The 23298-nt window shown below is 42.1% G+C and overlaps 1 protein-coding gene across 3 annotated transcripts; it reads right to left on the reverse strand.

Annotated features, from left to right (window-relative positions):
• Positions 1 to 4433: 4433 nt before the first annotated feature.
• gprc5ba (G protein-coupled receptor, class C, group 5, member Ba) lies at positions 4434 to 22972 on the reverse strand. Of its 3 annotated transcripts, none has more exons than XM_036148025.1 (4): positions 22448 to 22972; positions 9709 to 10737; positions 9339 to 9484; positions 4434 to 6076 (listed from the first exon to the last, which is right to left on the reverse strand). In XM_036148025.1, exons 1-4 carry the CDS (start codon positions 22476 to 22478, stop codon positions 6032 to 6034), a joined length of 1251 nt encoding a protein of 416 aa, XP_036003918.1. In that variant the 5' UTR covers positions 22479 to 22972; the 3' UTR covers positions 4434 to 6031. The 3 variants fall into 3 exon arrangements, with proteins under 3 accessions (XP_036003918.1, XP_036003919.1, XP_021175167.1); XM_036148026.1 differs by having other exon boundaries at positions 9363 to 9484; positions 22448 to 22971; XM_021319492.2 differs by having other exon boundaries at positions 9709 to 10735; positions 22332 to 22971.
• Between the last annotated feature and the right edge of the window lie 326 nt (positions 22973 to 23298).

Raw genomic sequence — 23298 nt, forward strand, 5'->3', positions numbered from 1 at the left:
CTCCTCCATGCTAAACGTAAAGTGTCTGAGCTATAAGCCTCCTTTCATGACTGCAAATGAACCTCAAATGCTAAGTGCCCCTCTGGCACATTTCCATCTCCCCAGCAACTTAACCTGCGAGGATGCTCTGTGGTCTTGTGATGGGAGGATCCCCTGACACTTGCCCTCTCTGATGCCCTTCTTTAGAGGGTCAACATTCAATAGTTTTCCTCTGCAGCTATCTGGGTAGCTGATAGACAGCTGCCACTGGGTAAGCCCATTTTATTATGGGGACATCTGATACTGAACTCAGCTCCAGAGAGTTTGGCATCAGTGGGTGAGACTGAAACTAGATCCCACAGGGCTGGAGATAAATTGGCACCAGGATGAGACTGCATAGCTAAACAACAAGTGGATCTGGCTTCCAGGCCAGAGGTGGAAATGTACGTTGCCATTATTGTGTACATGTTTCAAGACACAAAGTAGTAATCAAACATTTTAGCTAATTGTGAGCAGGGAATATATTATAACTTAATTTATACACTGCAAACACCTTGTTGTTTTAGAAAAAAAAAAGCATCTTTCAGACAGCTTTAAAATGTGGGGGAAGTCCAGCATATAACAATTCGGGGCTAGTTGACACTTTTTATTATTATTATTAGTGCTGCAGTCAGGGTTGCAGATAACCCTGAATCCTTTTCCAGCTTTGCTTGTCAAGGTTCCAATTGTTTTAAAGTTACTAATTAGTGCCCTGACTGTAAATTTGCGGACAATTCTAAAAGTTGCTATTTTTTAAAGCAGAGGTTCCTAAACTTTACAGCCTGCAACCTCCAAAAACATAGTGCCAGAGACTGGTGACCACTAAAAAAAAATACAGTTTTTCAATATGTTTAAAAGGGGGAATATTGAGCACGTTGAAAAGGTATACTTTGGTGTAGGTTTCACTAAATACTAAATCTTATAGCACATTAGCATTAAATTATTATTGCTATCAGGACATTGAAATGATTGTGCAAACGATTGTGTGACTTTATTCTCATACTATTATGACCTTATTCTTGTAATGAAAAATAAATCATACCAAGGCCAACGTCGATTAAAGGAAATAAATTGTTGGCTACAGAGGACTACATTTCCATAAAGAAACTCCAAAACCTTGCGATTAATTTCACATATTTGCAGGAAAAAACTTGTATGTTGCCTCTTGTTGAAAAGTTATAAATATTTGAGAAAAGGTGTATCATTTTCCTTAAGTAAAGGCATAAATTTGCTATATTAAAACTAGGATATTCTCTGACATTGCAGTCCGACATTTGAATGAAAATAAATGTGATTAAAATTTAATATATTACACTTCCTGTAACACAAAATGAACTAATATGTTGTAGGTAAGAGTGTAGCTGTGTAAACCTTGAAACACATCTGTAAAGGCAATTTTTTGCATAAAACTTTTGCCATAGGGTCCCAAGTCACTGAAAACAACTCAAAAGCATGTTGACACCCTGATTCTCTTTTATGAAGTAAAATATATATAAAATATTTTATTTTACACAAATTATTATGGATGCTGCTAATTTTAGCACCAGAGATATTTCATGTCATGGGATTTTTTTTCAATAATTAAACATAAACGTTAATGTTGGATTTTTATATCTATATTTTTGGGTTGACATTATGCTGCTGCAATGACAGATGGATTAATTTTAAAGATTGTTGGACCTATATACAGTAAATGTGGAGGGTGGCAGGTAAAATTCTAAATATAATTCAAAAGCTAAAACAATAAGCTAGTTTTATTACAGCAGAAACTAATTTCCCTTTAAAAAAATAGAACTATTTAAAAATAGTTAATTGTTATAAAAAAAAACAGGTTTGACCGTATATGAGATATCCACAAAGGTAGACAGTGTTATTTTCATGTATTAATCACATTTTAATAGTTTAGGTTTCTTAAAAAAAACTGTAATTTTTACTTTCCTCCCAAAGGTTCAACATTAACTTGCCTTTTTTTTTCTTTTACACTTTTCAAAACAATTACAAATAACAGGAATAAAACACCATATCCAGGTAAAGGTTAACTACAAACATGACACTTTTATTGAACTTTTTTCTTCCTGAATGGGTTACAGAAACAACAGAGTTAACTGTCTTAATATTTTTTCTCTTTTTTTTTTCTAATCAAGAAATCAAGTTTTTATACATATGCATGCCTCATCACTGCACAGTCATAGCTGTGAAAACCAATACTGCCCCATTCAGCTGCCCTGCTGGGACAGTCTGAAGGCAAGAAGAATCAGGGAGAGGAAAGCCTGAGGGGAGGGGGTGTTCATATAGGCTGCCCAGGGACAACAAACTTAACATAAAAGTTTTGTGCAAATTTCACCACAGTCTACTTGATTGGTAACACAGAGACAATATCAGTCAGACGATTTTCTTTTTCTTTTTTTAAAACCTTTATGTCTTCAAACCCAAGCAGAGAGAAGTACGACTAGCTGAAGATGGCATGTTGTTTCCTGTGTGTGTAATCACACAATGCTGGACCATCCTCGGATTTTATTCTCTTTACTTCACAACAACCAGCTCACTTTTGTGTTTTTCCAAAGCACAGACATTAAGTGTGTCTTCTGATATACACCGAAATTATGATTGCTGTCACATGACCGTTACATAAATAGTTAGTATTGAAAAGTACGTCTGAGAAAGATCTTATATGTAGAAATGGTGATTAAGCATGCACAGATAGGTAGTTGACGAGTGCAAAATCTACAAAGTCACAACATGTTGTTATTCTTCCTTTTTTTTTTTCCTTTTTGTACTCTACACCGAGTGAAAACATCACGAGAATTCAAACATCCCTCCTTGACTGTGAGTATCAAAACGTACTGGTGACCATGAAAACCCCTGAGGACACCTCTCCTTGCGCGGATCTGTTTCTGACCAGGACCGGCCCAGACGCAGCCCGCCCAGAGAGGAAGAGCTGTGTCCGGGTGGGAAGCTGGCCTGCAAGTAGAAATAAGTCCTGTTTTAGAGTAGCCAGAGTTTGAGACATAAACATACAGCAGCAGTCAGGGGCTAACCCCCTAATCTTTTCTTAGCTCGGGGCCGATGGACGTTCAGATATCACTGCCATGGCTTTTAGTGATCTTATAGTGCCTTGCAAAAGTTTTTATACCTCTTGAAATTTGTCACATCATGTCACGTTACCACAACAAACATTTATGTACTTCATTGACATTTTATGAGAGCAACACAAAGTAGCGCACAAGAGTGAGGTGAAAAAAAATAATGCTTGTGTTTAAATTATTTTACAAATAAAAGTGTGGCAAACATTTGTACTTTAAAGAAAAGAAAAACAAAATCCAGTTTTGAATCTGCCAAATTAAAATGGAGTCCAATTTATTGTCAGTATAAAACCAGCAGTTCTGTGAAGGCCTAAAAGCAACAAACCAAACAGGTCAGTGATACATTTTAGGTTATAAAACGACAGCATATTGCCACTCTGGAGGAGTTGCAGAGATCCACAACTCTTGTGGAAGAATTTGTTGAAAGACCTTTATGGAAGAGTGCCAAGAAAAAAGACATGCAGTTTGCCACATGGAATAAGCTGAGCGTGGCGGAAAACTAATACCGCACATCATCCTGAACACACCATCCTTAGAGAGAAACACAGCAGTAGCAGCATCATGGTGTGGGCAACACTGGAAGTAAACCTTTGACGTTCCAAAAGACTAACCTAACCCTGACTCAAGCCACTGTATGCAAATGTATGTAACTATTTCTGATTTTTGAAATTGATTCGTAAAAAAAAAAAAAAAAAATCCTTTTCCTTTCCTTTCTCAGTTTTCAATATTCTGTTGGTCTATCATTTACTGCAATTTCACAATAAAATGGTTTAAAGTTTATGTTTTCATTGTGACAAACTGTGAAAAATGTTCCTAGGGGTAAAAATACTTTCACAAGGCACTGTGAGAGTTAGTGTGGTCTAGCCACCCCGCTCTGCTCTGAGTATCATAGAAATAGTCTTTGTTTACTGCATGAAGTGCCAGAGTTATTCACAGCTATTGTCATTTTTCTGAAAAATAAAAACAACGATCAGTAGGTACAACCAACATAAATCCTTTTAAAATGAATTGCAAAATGTCTGTGAACAATAGCTCAGCAGGAAAAAAATAAAATAAAAGCACATCTAGTGTTGGCAAAAACATTTCCAAAACTCTAGTTAAAAAAAAAAACAGCAAGAGAAAAATAAAAGCATATGAAAAAAAAGGCAAAGCATGAACACGAAGCAAGCCAGTTAATCCAAAACAAAAGCAGTTCTCCAGTGTTTACTGGGGACTAAAATCAGCCTAGTGTTAAAATAAACAGAAAGAGAAAAAAAAAATTGTAAACAAGCAAGAAAAGCTTTACAGCACTACTATGTACACAGTTTCTCAGGTGAAACAGAGAGCTGGTGCCACGATGTAGGGAAAGCATGTAAAACAGAGACTCCAGTGAAACATGGAGTCCTTCTTGGCATAGGACCTTAAGCTATTAGAGACAGGAGGAAGGTGAGGAGGAGGAGGAGAGGCTCCCACATCATGCATACATAGAGGCTGGAAGGCTATTTTCTCATATAGATTGGGAGAGTGACTGAAGAAGATCCGGCCTTAACGCCATCCCTCTCTATACCCCCACCCCTCCTGCATCTTCTTCTCCTGCATTTGATCCTCCTCTTTCCACCCCACAGTGTAAACCTGATCTCTCTGAGACTCCAGAAGATCTCCACACAGCAGCAGCCGCTCCAAATATAGTCTGTCACTCGCGCCCTGACGACAGTGTCCACACCGGCGTTGTTTCCGTCACTTCTATACCTCACTGCGTTAAATTTTTAGCACCAGAAAACAACTTGTGAGCCCTCGCAAAAACTCACATAACTGTATGCACACAAGCACAGACAGAGGAACCGGGAGCAGGAGGCCCGATTCATTTCCTCGCTCCGCTTCCTGCTGATCTAATGTGACGGTTTCTCCTGGCTGCCTTCATCCGCCACTGGCCACCGGAGATGCGGGGAGAGTGCAGGAGCCTGACCCAGATTCCCAAAGCTGCACCTCCCCTGCTGACGACTGACGCCTTCCCCGTCCAATCACGATCCGCTTCTTTTGAATCTCTTGAAGCGGTTCAGTAGCAGCATGGTCAGTTCCAGTCCTCCAGATCTACTTTTGCCGTTTCTGTGCTCACGTTTATGTCCCTCTCCCCTATTTAGGTCTTCACAGTTTGTATTTGCAATGTGTCGATGCGAGTGCGACGATGACGCAGGGTGAGGAGAGTTATGTGTTGTGGTCACAGACAGTGCAGGGAAGAGGAGGGGCACAAGGCCAGGGCTAACAGTCCAAAGGAGGAAGGGGAAGAGGGTTTGTTGGAGTGTGAGAGCCGCGCGGAGCACACAAACGCACTCATTCCCGTATATAGACACCAAGAGAAGGTAAATTGTTTTTAAGAGAGTGGCCCTCTGGCTCAACCCTTGCAGCGCGAATGGATGGAGGACAGAGTTAAAGGTTTCCGCTTCAATGCCAGCACCGTAAAGCAGAAAAGACATTGCACCTGACGGGATGAGAGCAAGAATAGGACGAAGAGTTCGCTTTCACAGTTTTCAAGGAGGCCTGAAGTGCTGAGGTGTCAGAGGAGCAAATTATACCAAAAGGGAAAGACACTGTATAATAATAATAATAATATAACTGTATTCTGTGAAGCCACTGGCATACTGGACACGTTAGAAGTTTTGCACCTCTTCCATAAATATCTATGTTTTAGAAAAGTTTTAGCTCTGTCCTCCATTCTGCTGCCCTCTCAGTCTCACTCACATTCATTCTATAATTGTTTGGCACACAGTCAGCAATAAAGTCTGTACATGAAAGGGCCCGGCAGGCATGCAAGCCGAAAGTCCAGTCCGACTAGATGCCTGCCCTCCCCCCAACACACCCCATCCCCACCCCCCACCATCCTGGACCCCTTCCTCCTCACTCCCTCCATCCTCTCCTTGCCATTTTCCATCAAACATCTTCTTTCTCCTCGCTCACCACAGCTGCCTTCCGGTATAGGTGGGAGGGGCGGAGGGCACCTGTAGACGGAATAAAAGGAGTCGGTAAAGGATAAACAGTCTGGAAACATCAGGCATTCAAACATGTTTAGCTGCAAAGGTTAGCTGCAAAGCTATTTTTAAGCTTTAGAGGGGAAATTTGCCAGCAGACTAAAAACTGTTGGGCCTTACTGAAGACATGTTGGGTGTAAACAATGCCTTTAAAATTTTCATCCATTTATGACGGCCATTTTTTTTATTCGCTTTATAAAATATTTGTCAATCAAAGCTCACTACTGAGTATCTTTTACTCAGTACTTTTTTTTTTAATTAAAAACTTAACTAAACTTAAACTAAACTTAATGGATTCAGATTAATAATACAGATTACTGTCCACAGTAGTGAAACTGGACCTGCATCAACTTCTGATGTTCTTTTACTTTAACATTAATGCTTTCTGTCGCCCTCATGTCATTCCTACGGGTGCCCACCAGCTTAAAAACTCCATAAAGCAAACTACTGATCAGATTTGACTTTCAGCCTATGTAATAAATTCACAAAATGATATTCAAATGGTCATTTATCAAATTGTGCTTTTATTTTCTAACTTACAGCATAATTTTATGTTTCAAGACTTTTTGGGGAGATCATTTCTGACGTTAACTTAGTGTGCTTTGTTTTATTGTGCCAAAGAAAGTCCACCTGGCTCAATCAGCCTGTGTTTAGCTGTGTCTCTTTCCTGAATAAAGCAACAGACAGAGCCGTTGCTAGCATCAACTTTATTTATTCTTTGTTTTTATTTCCCCCAGAAGGTACAACTGACCCCAGGCTTTACCTTTTCATCAGAAAGTATTTGTAGGTAGACGTTTAGTGTTGTTTTCTCAGTGGAAGTAAGCCATGTTCAGTGTTTCTGTGCTTTTTCTGTCTTTCCCTCCTGCTATCCCAACACTTCATCTGGTTTTTAGCAGACGGATGCTTACATTGAGTGCGGTTCTGCAGGAAGTTTCTTCCTATTTAAAGGGAGACACCCTTTATTGCTGTCGCCACATGTTTGCTCATGAGGGATTGCTGTAAAGCCAATGAATTATTCAATAATTTGGCCCTAATTTGTTTAGCTTTGTATGAGCTGCTGTTATATGATCCAATGAATTTGACTGAAATGTATAATGATTTTGATTGAATAGGACAGCATGTAATTTGATCTTAATCTGACTATATGATAGGAAGGTGCTGGAATAAATTGGGTTGATTTGAAGTAAATCAGAACCAAATGTATATAATTGATATCAATCAGACCAGTTTGTTTTTTAAAGCATTTGGAGTTTACATTTATTCAAAGATTTGTGCTATACACTAAACTGGACTAAATTATCAGCATAAGTAAGGTTTTGCCTTTACTGTTCTATTTATATTTGAGCCAGACTGTGTTTCTGCAGCAACTCGTTAAATGCATTCAAGAGAAACTTGTATTTCTCACCTGAATGCATTTCTCAGACACTGATAAATCCTCATAATGTAGTATTTCATGTTATATAGCCTGCCTTTTTAATTTTGCATGAAACAGGATTAAACCCTTATATGTGTTGATGTGATACAAAGGGAAGTCACATAGTTAATGTGAATCAAACTAGGTCTATTTACAAGTAAAAGCAAGCTTAGGGTAAGGGTTTTTAGTGACAAAGTATGGATTAGACATAAACACGGAACCTCAGTTTCGACACTGCTGTCCCGTCACAAAAGAAGAAAGTCCTGTTTCATCAGATCATATTACAAGTGTTTCTAAAGTGAAAGTTGACATAGTGGTAAATAGTCATCAAATCCTGCCAGTATTTAACTTGAGACAGCTTTTGATTTTGCATAAAAACTGCAAAGAGTTTATCACTGAGTTAAGTTTGCCTCAGAAATCCAAATTTTAATCCGTGAAGAACATTTCAACAAATTTATCTTTGTTTTAAAAAAAAAAACAGGAGGATTTCCTTATTGTTGTGACTATTATTAGCAACATAGTTTGTCATTGCATTATTCTGCCCTTTTGGCATCTAAACACTTTAACAACATCTACAGAGGTTGTACAATACTATGTGTGTGGGTAGTTGCATGATATAAAAGGTGATATAAGTATTGCAATCTGGCTATCACCTATTCTTTTTGTGCAAAACAGCCATGGTGGATGTTTCTGAATTGGTTTTAACAATTTCAAGGGCACTCTAGCTGATTCAGCTATTTTTTTTTTACCTTAAGAGTTTAATTATGGCCTACAATTATGGAACAGTGGGTTAGTAGGTTACAAGAGTATGCTAAGCTTATAGTAACACAGAAATGTCTCCCACACAGATCGGAAAACATGCATTGATATTATTCTTGGCCAAGCAGCTTAAATCAGCAAAATCAGTTCTCTTAATGCATTCATTAGGACTTTTATGTGAACTAGTTACAAAATAGTACACTGCTGCTTTAGGATTTCAGTTTACGTGCTATGGTGTAGCAGATCTAGAGTTAAGTCGCAAATTACTCAAACCACTGGCAGACTTAGATTTTAAGTTATTTTCATTTAACCAAAACGTTTTATCTCAAGCAATAAACAATGTGACGGGTGTATGAATTTGAAAAACAAACAAACAATTTCTGTCAAAACTGTCAAAGCGTTTATACCTATCTCTCAATATTCCAGCTACCAAACCCTCCTTATAATTGCTGACCAGCAATTTTGCAGGTTTCTGCTGATATTTTGACAGTTTATCTTTGGTGATGAGCTCCAAATCTTTGAGGTTGGAAGGCCTCCTTGCCATCACCCTCATCTTTAGTTCCCTCCCCAAATTCTCTTCACAGATTCAGGTCTGCTCTCTCGCTGGGTCACTCCAAAGTGTTAACATTACTTCCAGTCAAAAGAAACATGTTGGGCAAATTAAAAGATGTCTTCAAACCTAAATCTGCCAGGGTATGATTAAGTCTGGACTTAATTGTATTTTCAGAGTGCAGTGATTGGAAAGTGGCCGTCCTCTGCCAGCAAGAATGGACGTTCTTCTTGCAGAACAAGGACATTACACTCCAGCGGGCGGTTGCATCACTCAGCAGACAAATACAATTTATCGGTGAACGCATTGAGGCTGCCTCGCAATAACTCACGCAAATCACTTTGTGAGTTTGAGTGATGAGTGACCAAACCCGGCCATGCATGTGCAGAGACACGAGCATGCAAGCACAGACCTCGCGCTCATTATTGTGCAATGACGCATGATCCGTGAGGTGCATGCAGTCTGGTCGGCGTGATGGCGTGGGACAGCGGCGTGTAAGCGGCGTGTACCTGTGACTGGGAAGATGTACTCACCGCTCCCCCGTTCAGGATCATGGTCATCTCTGTGGGCTGGTAGACGTTGCTGCGGAAGGGAGCACTGGGCCTGGCGCCGGTGTTGCTGTTGTGTTGGGCGGCACTGCTACCGCTCCTCAGGCCTAAGAGGGGAACACAGATTACTCACTTTGACTCATCACTTTTTTTTCCACTTTTTCTCCTGAGTGTTGAAACACTTCCCACGCAACAGAAATGTTCCTCCAACACCTATTTCTAGGCTCTCAGGCAAAGCATTCCTGGAGTTTCATTACTCACTTTGGCCTACATTCGTCCTACAAGTTGCCCACACAAATCATGCTCTCCGAAATATTGGATGGTGGTGTACCTGCTGTGTTCTCGTCATTGTATCCGTAGCCCTGGTTCTCCACAAACTGCCGGTGAGACAGAGGGATGTCTTCGTCGAAGCTCGTCTCCCTCATCCGCGTTGAGTTCTGGGATGTGTCGAAGTAGTCTGGGGCAGTGGGTTGCGGCGGGGGTCTCAAGCAGATGTGGGATTCGGGAATGGCATGGAAAATCAGCAGGAGCCAGCCCTGGGCCACCAAGGCTATCGCCAGTGCTGGATCGTTCCACTCTGGGGACCTGCCGAGCCAGTCGTTACCATACAGGTAGAAGCCCACCCAGGCCACCCACAGCAGAAGGGACAGCAGGCAGGTCACCAGCAGCCAGACGGCATTGCAGCGCCAGTGACGGGTTTTCCCACACAGGGCCAAGGAGGCTGCCGTCAGGGCGGCGAGAAGTAGGGCTAGCACGTAGCTGCAAGCTAACGAGAAGTCCAAAGGTAGGTACTGGCACGCAGCTCTCCCTTCTCTCAGCACGGTCAGTAGTAGCCACTCAGCAGCAATGATGCCCTGCACTGCACTCAAACCCAACGCCAAGCCCGTCAGAGCACATCCTCCGGGACTTCGGCGCTCTCGGCCCAGCCTGCGCAGCCGAACCCCCTGGACCAGCAGGCAGGAGAAGCAGACAGCGAAAAGGAGACCCCACAAAGCCCTGCGGATCAGACAAAGAGACTCGTCCTGCTCGATCAGGTAAGCAAAGCTGAGGCCGAACAAGCCAAGGATGCCCAGGATCAGCAGCAGGATGGGCCCCACGCCACTGCGCTTATCCGCTTCGCTGATGTGGCGCAGGCGACACAGCAGCACCAGGGCGAGTAGGATGGCGGCCAGCGTCCCACCGGCAGCCACAGCTTCGACCGCTACGCCCCAAATGGATTCCAGGTCACAGAGGAGGGTGTAGGGCCGCATGAGGCCCCAGCCGCAGCCTCTTGGGAGCGCCTCGGAGTCGGCCGGGTTCTGACCACAGCCGTGATGAGCAACAGCCAGCAGCAGGAGGACCACAGGTGGGAATGCCATCTCTGAGAGGAGAGGGGGACAGACAGGAAGATGATGCAGAGCATGAGGGGCAGAAAGTGGAGACAGGAAAAGCACCATGAGTCATAAATGTTTGTGAGGCATTAAAGCCTAGCTGTCAGTCATTCCCGCAGCAATCACCTGTCCATGAGACAAAGCAAACAATCGCCCTCTGCTGCAATTCAGAGTGGGAACAAAGGATTGAGGTTCACGCTGGATGAATGACTGAAGCTGCTCTAAACACACAAACCACGCATCCTGTTTCAACAGAGGCGGGCCGTGGCCGTTCTCCTTTTATAACCTTTCTACAGCTCCAAATAAAAACAACAACCCACACGATGCAACGTCTGACCCGCTGCCTTCAGCCTATTCCCCATTTACAACCGGAGTCAGGGCCGCTACACGAGCTGCTAAAACAGGAGATGCAACTTCATGAATATTTCCACAGAAAACCAAAAGACACAGAGCAAAGATGCTGTAGGTGTGAGCAGCTCGACTCACCATCAGGCGTCTTGTAAGGTGTGAGACAGTGCATAATGCACTACACACCAGAACACTGCACCTCGAGCACAAATACAACTACTTGGGTGTACCTTTTGACGTGTGCAAAATCAGCACTGTCATAATCTGCCATTTTGGCCTCTGTCAGGGTTATTTGCCACAGCACACACACACACACACACTGGTTCTTCCGTTTAATCACTGGCTTTGCAGGGATGACCAGTGCTACCTGACAGGCTGTGTATTTTATAGGTGGCTGATCTGTGTTGAACAGCGCCACAACACCAGACAGATAAACATATCCTTTCGGCAGGTTGCTGTCACAAACTGTCCTCACGTTCTCTGTGAGCCAAGCAGTCAGCTTTCACAACCGACTTTCCGTTCCTTTCTATGCTCAGAGCTAAAGCTGAGATTGTTTGTTTCAGGGAGATGAACCGTCATCTTAACTTTGACATGAGAAATATATAACTGTGTCCGCAAATAGACTGCCGCAGTATTTGCATACCACATAAAGGACACTGGATATCCCTGGCTTCGTATTCCCACTTCCAGCAGCCAGTGAGTCGGAGCGGGTTACTTAGGCGGACTGCGGGGAGAGTTTCGGGATCAAATAAACAACAGTCTGGTCACAGAGTCAGGCCTGCATGTCACTTATAGAGATGAATATTTGGCTATAATAGGAAAGCTGCAGGAAGGAGGCAGACCCCATAATGACTCATTAAAACACCAGGCATGTTCATTGGATATGAATGTGTGAATTGTAGCTTAGTTTTCTGTTCTAAACAAACCAGGTTTGCTCTTCTGCTGCTGTAGCCCATCCACATCAGTTTACATGTGTGTTCAGATATGTTATTAGGAATATTTTGGATGTAATAAGTGGTTATTTTAGTTACTTTTGCCTTTCTATTTTGCCAGTCTCCTCTATCGTATTACATCCACAGGGCCTTTTCAGACACACACCGGCTGCTCACTGCATACTTTTTGTCTTCCAGACTGTTCTCTGTCAATCAAAAAAAAGGCTGTGCCTAAAAATCCCAGCAGATACGCAGTTTATGGACCACTCGGCCCAGCCTGTCTGGCACCAACAACCATGCCACATTCATTAAATCCCCGTTCTCCCTCATTTTAAAGCTTGGTTTGAACTCCGGCTAGTTATCTTCACCGCATCCAGATGCCTAACTACGTTGAGTTGCTGCCATGTGATTTACTATTTGTGTTAACAAGCGACTGTAAGTCAGAAGTAAATCTAGTCTGATAATTTGGAAATTTGTTTATCCTTAGAAAACTTGAGAAGATGGAAACGTCCTTGTACGTCTTCCCTTTTGAATTTTATACTTCATACTGTTTTTAGTTTCCTGTCTGTGACATTACTGTCCACTTCAAGATACAATCCTTGAGGCTAAGCTTGTTGAAGCTTTGACAAGTCAGACATTACAATCTGGATTTGGATGAGGCAAAAATGAAACTGATAGTGACAACAACCTGGATTTTGTCATGGGTTGGGGTGTGGGGTAATACTCACCACTGCTTGGCCTTTGAGATATTAGGAGAGGCCAACTTACAGCTGAAACAGTCAGTGTGTGTAAGGGTGTGTTGGTACTTTACAGCGCTGGCCACTTTTGTTGGTACAGTTGGTTAAGATGTTTAAAAACCCTTGTAATATAATCTCCCACTAAAAATTGTACACAAATACAAACTCAAATTTAATTTGTTTGTGACAAATCACAAATCCATATTGTAATATCTTAAAAAAAAATGAATCATTGTTTTAAACTACATCCACAATGGAAAAACTAACTAGACGCTTATATTTCTACGTTTTGACATAAATTGCCTTGATAAAGTCTCTCTTTTTTGCACTGTGTGTCCTCTATATTTATTTATAAGCTTTAGCTGTTTGTGCCCTCATGTGTTTTGAACAGGCAGCTGTTGTTTTCAAATGAACTTCCTAGAAACCCCCCAGCAGGGCCAATACTGCGAGATGCATGCAAGTATTTTTGTGCACGTTTATCAATGACAGGTCAAAAATAATTTTTTTCTCTCTTGTCTCCTTTCTGCAATTCTGCTGCAAATTGAAGCTTCCTTTAAACCACCAGTCAAAGCTTTAAGCGCAACGAAATGCATATGTACACACGGCATAGAACTCATCTGAATAATCTTCCTCGCCTCTAAATTACAGAGATAGAGCAAAGGACAGAAGTGAATAAAAGCTCACTCACTCGTCCGCTTAGCTGAATCGACTGCTCCTCCTCTATTCTCTCTTCACCACATTCTTTGTCTCACTGTGATGACAGAGACAATAAAGCCACGCAGTCAAGACTGGTGCACAACAAGAGGCTGAGGCCTCTGTCCTGGACTCTAGTGGCTTTTCCTCTCACTTGTCCTCCTACCCCATCGCTCCCTCCTGCACAGATGGTTGCACTGGCTGCTTTTTGAGTGGGACTTGGCAGACCTGTGAGCTGGAAGCTACCTCAGGCCACGCACACACACACACACACACACACGGTTACACAAACCGGTTAGCTGCACATGTATGTGCAAAATCCCACTCACTATGCATGACATGCACATGCAGCACACATGCCACTTAATACTTAATATTTCTTTCATATTAATGAGTCATGTGAGCAGGAAGGAAGAGAGGGCCGGGGATGCTGCAGCCTGTTCATCCTCAACTCCCTTCTGCCTCTCCATACATGTCTCTTTCTACTGCCATTTCTGTTCTCCTTGTCAAATTCTCTGTTCTGCCTGACTTTCATGCCACTACTCCTCCCAAACTCCACTCTCTCCCTGATTTAAAAAATGAGCTCTGAACACCCTTCATCTTCTCCTTCCTTCCATTTTGGATCCTTGTGGCCCTTCCTCCTCCTCCACTTCCGTCCACTTGCCTTTATTCTCGCTGTTTCTTATGTAATTCAGGAAAGATCCAGCCCCAGCCAGTTCTGCTGCATGGCTGCTGTTTCTCAGACGTCGTCTTCCTCAGTGCAAGCAGCCGGGTGGCACGGAGCTCCTTTATATTGCACATCACAAGGTTGCAAGCTTGCACGCATGCTGCATACATGTCTTACATGCATTTGTTGGCGTGCAGACTTGACATTCAGCTTGAGGGTGCATGTATTATACGTCCTCAAGAAGATAAGAAGCGTGTAACTCCAAATCCCCATGTGAAGTGTATGCAGCATGCATTCTTTGCAGCACTGAACAGGAATACAAGCGTGAGAGGACAAATGTGAGGCACTGCAGTCATTCAGACGAGCTCCAGGCTGGACAGAGAGGAATTGGTAGAGATAAGTCAAGCGGTCCAGCACAATTACAGCCTCCTATAATTATCAGACGTAACACACAGCCAGATGCTGTCTAATTACTATAGTAACGATTGCGACGATTATTGCATTTTAACGACTTGCTTCATTTCTTTCTGTTCTCCAACGGCTCTGGTCAGATTATTGGGACAGCAATAGAGTAAATTTATTGGAGTTTCTAAAAGTGTGTAAGTATTTGACAGGAATCCGACTGATGCAGCTATAAGGATGAGTTATTATTATTATTACAAGTTAATCATACAGTAAATAAAATCAGACCATCAGTTTTGTGCCGAGCTCTTCAGACTTCTTCCAGGAGTTGCAGTAGGGATAACGCAGTTGTGGTTACTCCTTCTGAATTAGCATTCAAAATAAGTAAAATGATGCCTAGTTTGTAAAAAAGCCAATGAGGGGTGATTCGTTATTATTAGCATGTCTGATTTACTCAAATTAATTTAATAAGTGCTCCCAGCTTAACACCATTCATTAAATGAGGAGCATTATCTTTAGTCCATGTAATAACGCCAATACTTCCATTATAATCTTTCTGGGGATTTCTCCAAATAATTATCCACAGTACATATTAGCTACTTTTGGAGAGCCGAGACTCTTTATTGTTTCTGCTGAAGGAAGTTGGCTTTCATTTTATTGGCCTGTATTAAGTATGAATAGGTTACCAGCGTCAACGTAGACAGAGGTTTTAAAAAGCTACTTCAAGACTGCCAAAACTTTCATACCCTCTCCATAATGTAAAGCTTTTTAAATAAGATGCCAAAGAAAGTCCTGGAGTGACCAGAGTTTTCCCCTGCTGGATGGAGTATAGAGTAACATTGTACACACCCTGTCCCACCTGTCAGCTGGTTGAAAGCAAGCACTGTTTGCCAATAGAAATCATAGCTAGTCATTTGGGAACTTAAGAGCATAACACTGTTTTAGAAACTAAAGCTGGGAAGTGTCTGTAAAGCTCCTGCAGGCTCAACCTGAGTTGATAGCCCGACTAATTCACCATCTAGCATAATCTTGTTAGGCTGCTATAAATACATATTTCCCTTTATAGTCCCACAGAGTGGAAATTTGTCTCTGTTTTTGCCAACTCTGGGCGGTCCATGGGGAGCAATCTGTGGTCAAGGGTCTTGCTCAGGGACCCAGAGTGACAGACTGAGTTTTGAACCTGCAACCTTTGCAGTCTCTCCAAAATGCAAATATTCAGCTCCCTAACCAACAGGCCACCACTCGTACATAAAGAACAAATAGGTCAGTTTATTATGGTAATAATGTTTTGCTTCAAGTCGGTGTTCAGATAATCTAAACACCCCCCAACCCTACCCCGCAAAAAATGAAGATCCATAAACTCAAACCTTCACTGATCCCCTTCAGGCCACAGATGTAAAGTCAAGATGATTATTTACTTTAGACTTGCTACTTATTTACTTTAGTATCGGGTATGCTTAGATTGTATATTGCCCTTACCCAACCTGTTGCTGTGTCATGCTGGTTGGCCCCCTTTACAAACATTAACAAACATTTTCGTCATTTACAAAAAACAAAAATTCATGCTTTGTACATATTCCCTTTTTGCAGAAAACATCAACTGGCATGGCGTGGAAACTAAAGGAGCACCACTTATCACTCCTAATATGGCAACTCTTGATTTTAAACTATAGTTGACAAGCTACAGGAGCAAAACTAAACATAAACAATAAAAGCAATGCTTTTGTGACATGCACTTTTGTTTTACGTTTTTGTGTAGATACGGTGATACCATAGAATGTATTTTTGAAGGGATTACACCATGAGAGCCTAACATGCCTAGTCAAAAGAATGGTAGATAAATGCTTTTAGATAAATAGTCCTTATAGTAAAGGGTTTTGTTATGCTGCTGCCTTAAGATATATAAAACTCCTCTTAGGTTGATTTCAGTCTCTAAAAAGTTATATTTCTCAACCGAACAATGTAAATTTGCAGCCAGAGACTGCTGGAATTTGCTGGGAGTTTTTAGAAGCTAAGCTCATCATGAATACCCCAACAGAAACGCATAGTAAAATTCCTGCACAACATTTCTAACAAGGTGAAATATGTACCTCTCGTTTTTGTTGTATTAGCATTATAGGACTCAGCCAGTCACATGTTAGGATTAATTTAAATTAACTTAACGTGAATTCCTAAAGCACCGTATCTTTAGTGGGAGTCAAATCTAAATTTGTGGTGATAAAGTCTTGTAAATAGCAGGAAATGTTGTAATTTCAGTCTCAGACACTCAGCAAAGAAAACTGCAAATATTCTGACAATTTGACAGATATGTAACCAGCCTCAGATTTGCCTTTATGACAAATTTATGACCAAGTCCCTTGTCAATTTTTTGTTTATTTTTCACATTTTGATCTGCCAGGGACATTTACAAAAGCTCTAAATAAAAGAGGCAAAGGAGAGAACAAGTGAGGAGTAAAGTACCCCTAAGGTATGAAATGGTCATCAGGTAATCACTGTGGATCTTTGTTTAGCTTTGAAGGTACAAGCATAGTTTCAGCCATCAAAAGGTACATAATTGTAATTTTAATAACCGAGTAAAACCAGATAAGGCTCCAGTCTAATGTTCAGCCTCTTTGGTGCAGAGTTTTTGCGCTCTCACCATGTGTGCGTAGGTTTCCTACGAGTACTATGGCTTCCTCCCACATTCCTAAAATAGGCGTGTTGGGTTAACTGGTGATTTTAAACTGAATGTAGGTGTCAGTAAATGTGGTTGTTTCCCATGGATTTTTTTTTCTTCCCCCGTTTCAGACTAGGACATAATTGTAGAGTGTTTTATGCAAAGCTGCTCTTTTAAATGTAGGAAGAAGAAGATTGAAAACGTGTTTTTTGAAGCGTCGTGTAAGATGCAGTGATGTGCTCCTACTGCGGTGCCCTAGCCCTAACCCTTGAGTGACAAAGCTTCTATAAATAGTGAGGACAATTGCCATTCCTTGATCTCTTTCTGTTTGTGTTTCTGAGAGAGAGCTTGGAAAATAGAATTCAGTAAAAAAAAAAAAAAAAAAACAGTTAGTAAAAAACAACAGATAATTAAATGCACGGTTAAAAAGAATGAGATATTTCTAACCTCTCGGGTGCCATTTTATGGAAATTGTCAGGGCACATATTCATCCCTGGCCCCCCAATTATCTCTCATTATCATGTGACTGGGCTAACAGCAAGACCATATGCTAATTGACTTGGTAATTAGCCGACCCAGTGTAACATTTCAAGCCTTCAACCCCCTTCCTCTTCTTCTCTCATCGTAACAAATACAGTATGGGATCACCGGTCGGATGTGATGGCTCGCAAAAGTGTACCCTGAGCACTTGCAGCTCTGGTGTCATGTGTTCTGCTTCGTTGCGATACGATTAAACATCTTCAATTATAGATTGAGATCCGGAAAGAGGATGAGTGGTGGGTTGGTGGCGGGGTGGGAGGGGATCAGATTTGGGTTGAGAGCGTGATAGTGATCAGAGGGGCAGGAGGAGCCAGGAACAGCCGGATGCTTGGAGGAGCAGTGAGCCACTTGCCGTGAGCGTGTGTGTGTGTGTGTGTGTGTGTGTGCACCTGTGTATGTGTGTGTTGGAGGAGACAATGGGGGTATGAAAAGAAACCCAGATACAAGAAAATAAGCTGAGACTTTCCAACATGCACATAATTTGTCCTCATGAAGAAACACATTCATACAGCTTCTTACAAAAGTACCCTTTATACATCAGTACTGCATTATGGTGAATTAGAAATAAAAGAATAAATGTTTTTTAACTTAATGTACAAAAACTCCTACACTTGCCATGTATTTGTACTTATCCCTCTTTACTCTGATATCCCTAAATAATGTCCAGTGCAACCAATCACCTTCTGAGGTCACTGTGTGAGATTTAATCTCACATTAACTAGAGATGTGCAAAGGCCAAACCAACAGCACCATAACGTTGTGGAGACGAAATGTTTCTTTGTTTATCTGCACAAAATACCACTTTGGACAGTGTTATTGTGTTTGTTATTGTTTTAACAATGGCGAAAGCGTCCATTTATTCCTGCTGCCTGACAATGGAAACTGGAACACAAAAAGGCGGATATGACATAATCTGCGACTTGTTAGTTTCAACCTCCAAGGCAAAAGGAACGCACCATCAAGTAGATCAGTCAAAACTCCCACGGTAACCCTGGAGAAGCTGCGGAGATCTAGAGGTCAGGAAGGAGAATCTGTTGACAGGACAACTATTAGTTGTGCACTCTAAGATTGTTTATGGATGATTACCAAGAAAAACCAAAAGAAAAACATAAAGCTAGGTTTATACTCGATGGATTGAATAGGGTGCGAGGGTGTCCATGCCAAAACTAACGCAACCGCAGGTTCTGTAACCTGGCAGAGACCACGCGCGCAAGTTTCATTCGAAATGGCGAAATTCAAATCAGCTCTCGCCGAGCAAGTTCGTCCATACTGACATCAAATGGCGCGGAAGTTTCAAGCAGCACATCTTTGTGTTGTTACTGTTTCTTCTATTATTGAAAACAACATACATTTATTAATGGCATACTTTCAGGGTTGAGTTTAATGGCCAAGTTTGTGGGTGCAAACAAGAATTTTGACTTCTGGTTCCATCACTAGCAGTGTAAATCAAGACTAGAACAACAACCGACAGTATGTAAAGTCATCAGCTTTTATTTAGTAAAGCAAAGTGTTTTTTAAAACCTTTCATTAAAAAAACATCCCCTTGAGCTTTACAGATTATATCCCCCATCTTCACAACTTTCTGTATGCACGAGGTGAACATATCTGTAATGTTCTGGGTTCTGTTCTGGTTATGTTAGTTATTTTACTCCCCTGTCTTAGGTTTTCTGGCTGCTTTGAGTTTTGTCTTGTCCTGTTAGCTTCTTAGTTTAGGTTTGGTTTCTGATTTATTTCTTGTTTTGAGCCTCTGCACTGATGTCTGGTCTAATTACTTACTCTGCACACCTGCCTAACTCCACCCCTGCTGCAATCACCTCTGACCGGTTTCACCTGCTTCATCCTCCATATAAACTGTTGAGACCAGACATCAGTGCCAGGTCGTCTGTTTGAGTATGGGTGAGTCTCCTCCTGCAAGTTTCTGTTTATTGGTTTGCTTTTGGATTTTTTACCCCTTGTCCCCAGAGATCTGAGCCACCCTGTTTCTGTCTGTTCCTGCCTTGCCTGCCCAACTGGACTGTTTGTTTCTCTGCCCTTTTTGGTTTTTGGATTTTGTTAATAAATATTCTTTTACCGAACCTCTGCTGGTCTAGTTGAATTCTGGGTCCTCTGCTCTGATTCATGACAATATCGTTGTCTTCTACGTTACTAACCACTCATTTATTTCTGTTTAGCTGCTGTAAACACACCAATTATTCTTCGTGATTGTTTATGATATTGTGCCTGGCCATTTTGGGTGTATGACGTCAACTGTTTCTTCTCTCATTTACTACATTTCCACTTGTTATGTTCAGTACTACCTCCTGTGTTTTTGGAGAATACTGCACCTATGTCCGCATCAAGTTTAAACCCCTACAGCGTTTCTGTGGGCTCGCACACAGTCCGCACAGGCCTGCGAGACACCCCAACATGCAAATGTAACTCAGCCTTAAGACGTTCCATTTACATTTTGACATAAGCCTTCTAGTGTGAAAAAAAAAATCATGTGAAAGAAGACACTTTTGTCAGATGAGACCAAAATGAAACTTTTTGCCCTAAATCTGAAATGGTTAGTGTGGCAGAAAGTTAACACTGCTCATCACCCTGCACACCGTTCCTGACAATGAAACGTGGTGATAGCTGCATCATGCTGTGGGGTAATTTCTTTAGCAAGGAGAGGGAAGCTAATCACAGTTTATGAGCAAGATGGATGAAGCTCACTAAATAGTACTATCCTGTTAGAGGCTGCAAAAGACCTGAGACTAATGCAGAGGTTCACCTTCCAGCAAGACCACAATAAACAGACTGCCAGAGCTACAATAGAATGGTTTAGATCAAAGTAAATTCATGTGTTAGAATGGCACACTCAAAGTCCAAACCTAACTTCAATTGGGAATATGTGACAAGACTAAAAATGTATGTTCACACATGCTTTACATCCAGTCTGACTGAGCTCGAGTTAGTGTAAGACAAGCTGTGGAAGACCAACCACAAAAGAGTTTCTGCCATAATTGCAGCGGAAGGGCAATACCCAAGGTAACCTTGAAGGAGCTGCACAGATCAAGCGCTCAAGCGGAAGAATCTGTTGACAGAACAACCACTACTTGTGAAGAAAGCCATCGTTAAAAGAAAGCAGATCAGAAATCTTGTTTATGAACGGGTGGATGAAGGTAGCCTGGTCAGATGAGCCCAGAATGCAACTCTGTGGGATACATTGAGAATATGTGGCAAGACTTTGAACAAGCACACTCATGTTTATCCAATCTGACTGATAAGTTATTTATTTATTTTTTTGCACAAGAATGCACATAAACCTTTCTCTAGATGTATAAAGCTGGTAACGACCAACCCCAAAAAGCTGCAGCTGAGTTTCTTGCAAAAGGTGGTTCTACTATTGACAGAGGAGGGCTGAATAAAGATGTCTGCCACACTATTCAGATTTTTAAAAAATCAATAAATGTAAAAACTATCATTTTCTTTCCACTTCACTGTTATGCATTACACCGTGTGCATTTATCACATATAAATCTCTATAAAATACATTGAAGTTTACGGCTGTACCGTGGGGGGATTACTACATTTGCCACGCACTGTGCAGTAATCCATACTGGGTGCATATGGCTTCAGCCCGGAGGACACGGTAGTGTCATCTTCTCCCAAGAGGGGGCTAACTAACTGATGAATGCACAGTCTGAGAATAAACAGCTCCACTCAGCTGAATATTGATTCATGAGGGAAAACAAAACACAATAAAAAAGGCCCAGGAGCTTTTGGAGAGCAAATCCTGCACTGACAACAGGCTCATGTGTCATATATTGACCTAGAGAAAGTCTGACATTCATTTCCATGGGCAAAATGCCTCCTTCAAATTAGACGCTTAGGCGCAGACCTGGGAGGAACACCTCATCTAAAGGTGTCTCCCTTTAGGATTCTGCTGACCAGCAGCAGCAGCTAAATGCAATCACACATTTGGAGTAAGCTCCCCCCCCCCCCCCCCCCCACCTTCATTTCTTTTTACACTCTCCACACACCCCCATCTCGTTTAACAATAAAGGCCACATGGGAGGGTCCCTGGGGGTTCCAGAAGAGTGTGTTTGTTTGAGGGGGGGACAGCAGCTATGGACCATTGTTACCGACGTGTGTGTGTGATCCAAAAATAGGGAATGGTATCTAACCTCGAAGCTGGAGAATAGAGAAATGATTGACACCCCTGAAACCCCCCATTCCTCCCCTCGTAGCGTGTGATGTAGGATGAAAATGGAGGCGCAGCCAAAAGACACAAACGCCTTTATCTTCATATGTGGAGGAAAAAACCGGACAAATAGAGTTGAAATTGGGATTGAGTTCGGTTTTGTTAAAATGCACCCTTAAGGTCAAGAGTATATGTGAACATGCAGCCTCTCCGCGTCACACACGTATGCATTTGGTGCATAGACATCCCCGTTTTTACTCCCTCCACATGATGCTGCTCCTATCTCATTCAAAACGAATCAGCCAGATTCCAAATGAAACCCGATCCTCTGCAGAATATTTAAAACACAGACCTCTAAATAAACCAGGCACACGGGATCTCCACACTCCTCCCCACCGCCATGATTTAATCAATCAGCATTCTATACGAGCAAGCGCCTACCTTGATCGATGTAAACAGACGTGATCTAGTATGAGGAGGGATTCACAGTCGCCGGGTTTGATGGGGTGACGAATGTTAATTTGAAAATGTCACATTTCGGATTGAGCTCAGCTCGCCGTGTTTGGTGCTCCTTCTGTCGCTCCACATGGACCCCAAAGCAGACGAGAGCCCGGAGATTCAGCCCGTCAGAGCCAGGACGGGCATGGATGCAAGTCCGAACCGGAGAGGGTGTCAGGGTTAAAATACAAAGGAGATTCCGTATCCTTACAAAAAAACAACAACAAACAAACAAAAAAAAAAACAACTACTTCCTTTGTTTAACGACGCACATCTTCTCTGCGACAGAGAAAACGAGTCAAAATCCCCCCCATAACAAACCAGGCCCCCCTTTCCTTCTGTCCCCGGTTATTATTGTGCTGATTCTGCCGCTGGTTCTCCGGTTTGACGCTCTCAGCTCCCCGCTGAACCTCTCCCGACTGAACGCATCACCAAAACAGCGCTCCGCATAACGTGCGTAATGATAATCCCGCTACGCACCCGAGCGCGCACACACGCACAGAAAGTGACATCTCTCCACTCCACACCCTCGGCGCGGCGACTCCTCTCGTCCTTCCCTCACTGTAACCGCCTGATGAATGGCTTGTTTACGGGCATGTGGTCAGCTTATAGGTTACCTCCCTGCAGGAGACAGCGAGTCGGCTCCTAAATCTGTTTTCTTTTGGCTAATTAAAGCGTGGACACGAGTTGAACTCCCTAAGTGCTCCAATAGTTGTCATGCATAGGGCCATGCAAAACTTTTCATGCCCCTTGAACTTTTCCACATTTTCACCCTGCTGCCATTAACTTTAACTGTTTTTATTAGGATCCCATGTGTTATGGCAACACAAAGAAGTGAACTCAGAGCACCTGAGAACAGAAATGCTTGGTCTTGCAGCAGATTTTCATTTGGATGTAGGCGCTGAGCCAC

Source organism: Fundulus heteroclitus, chromosome 16 (genome assembly GCF_011125445.2).
Source record: "Fundulus heteroclitus isolate FHET01 chromosome 16, MU-UCD_Fhet_4.1, whole genome shotgun sequence".
NCBI lineage: Eukaryota > Metazoa > Chordata > Actinopteri > Cyprinodontiformes > Fundulidae > Fundulus > Fundulus heteroclitus.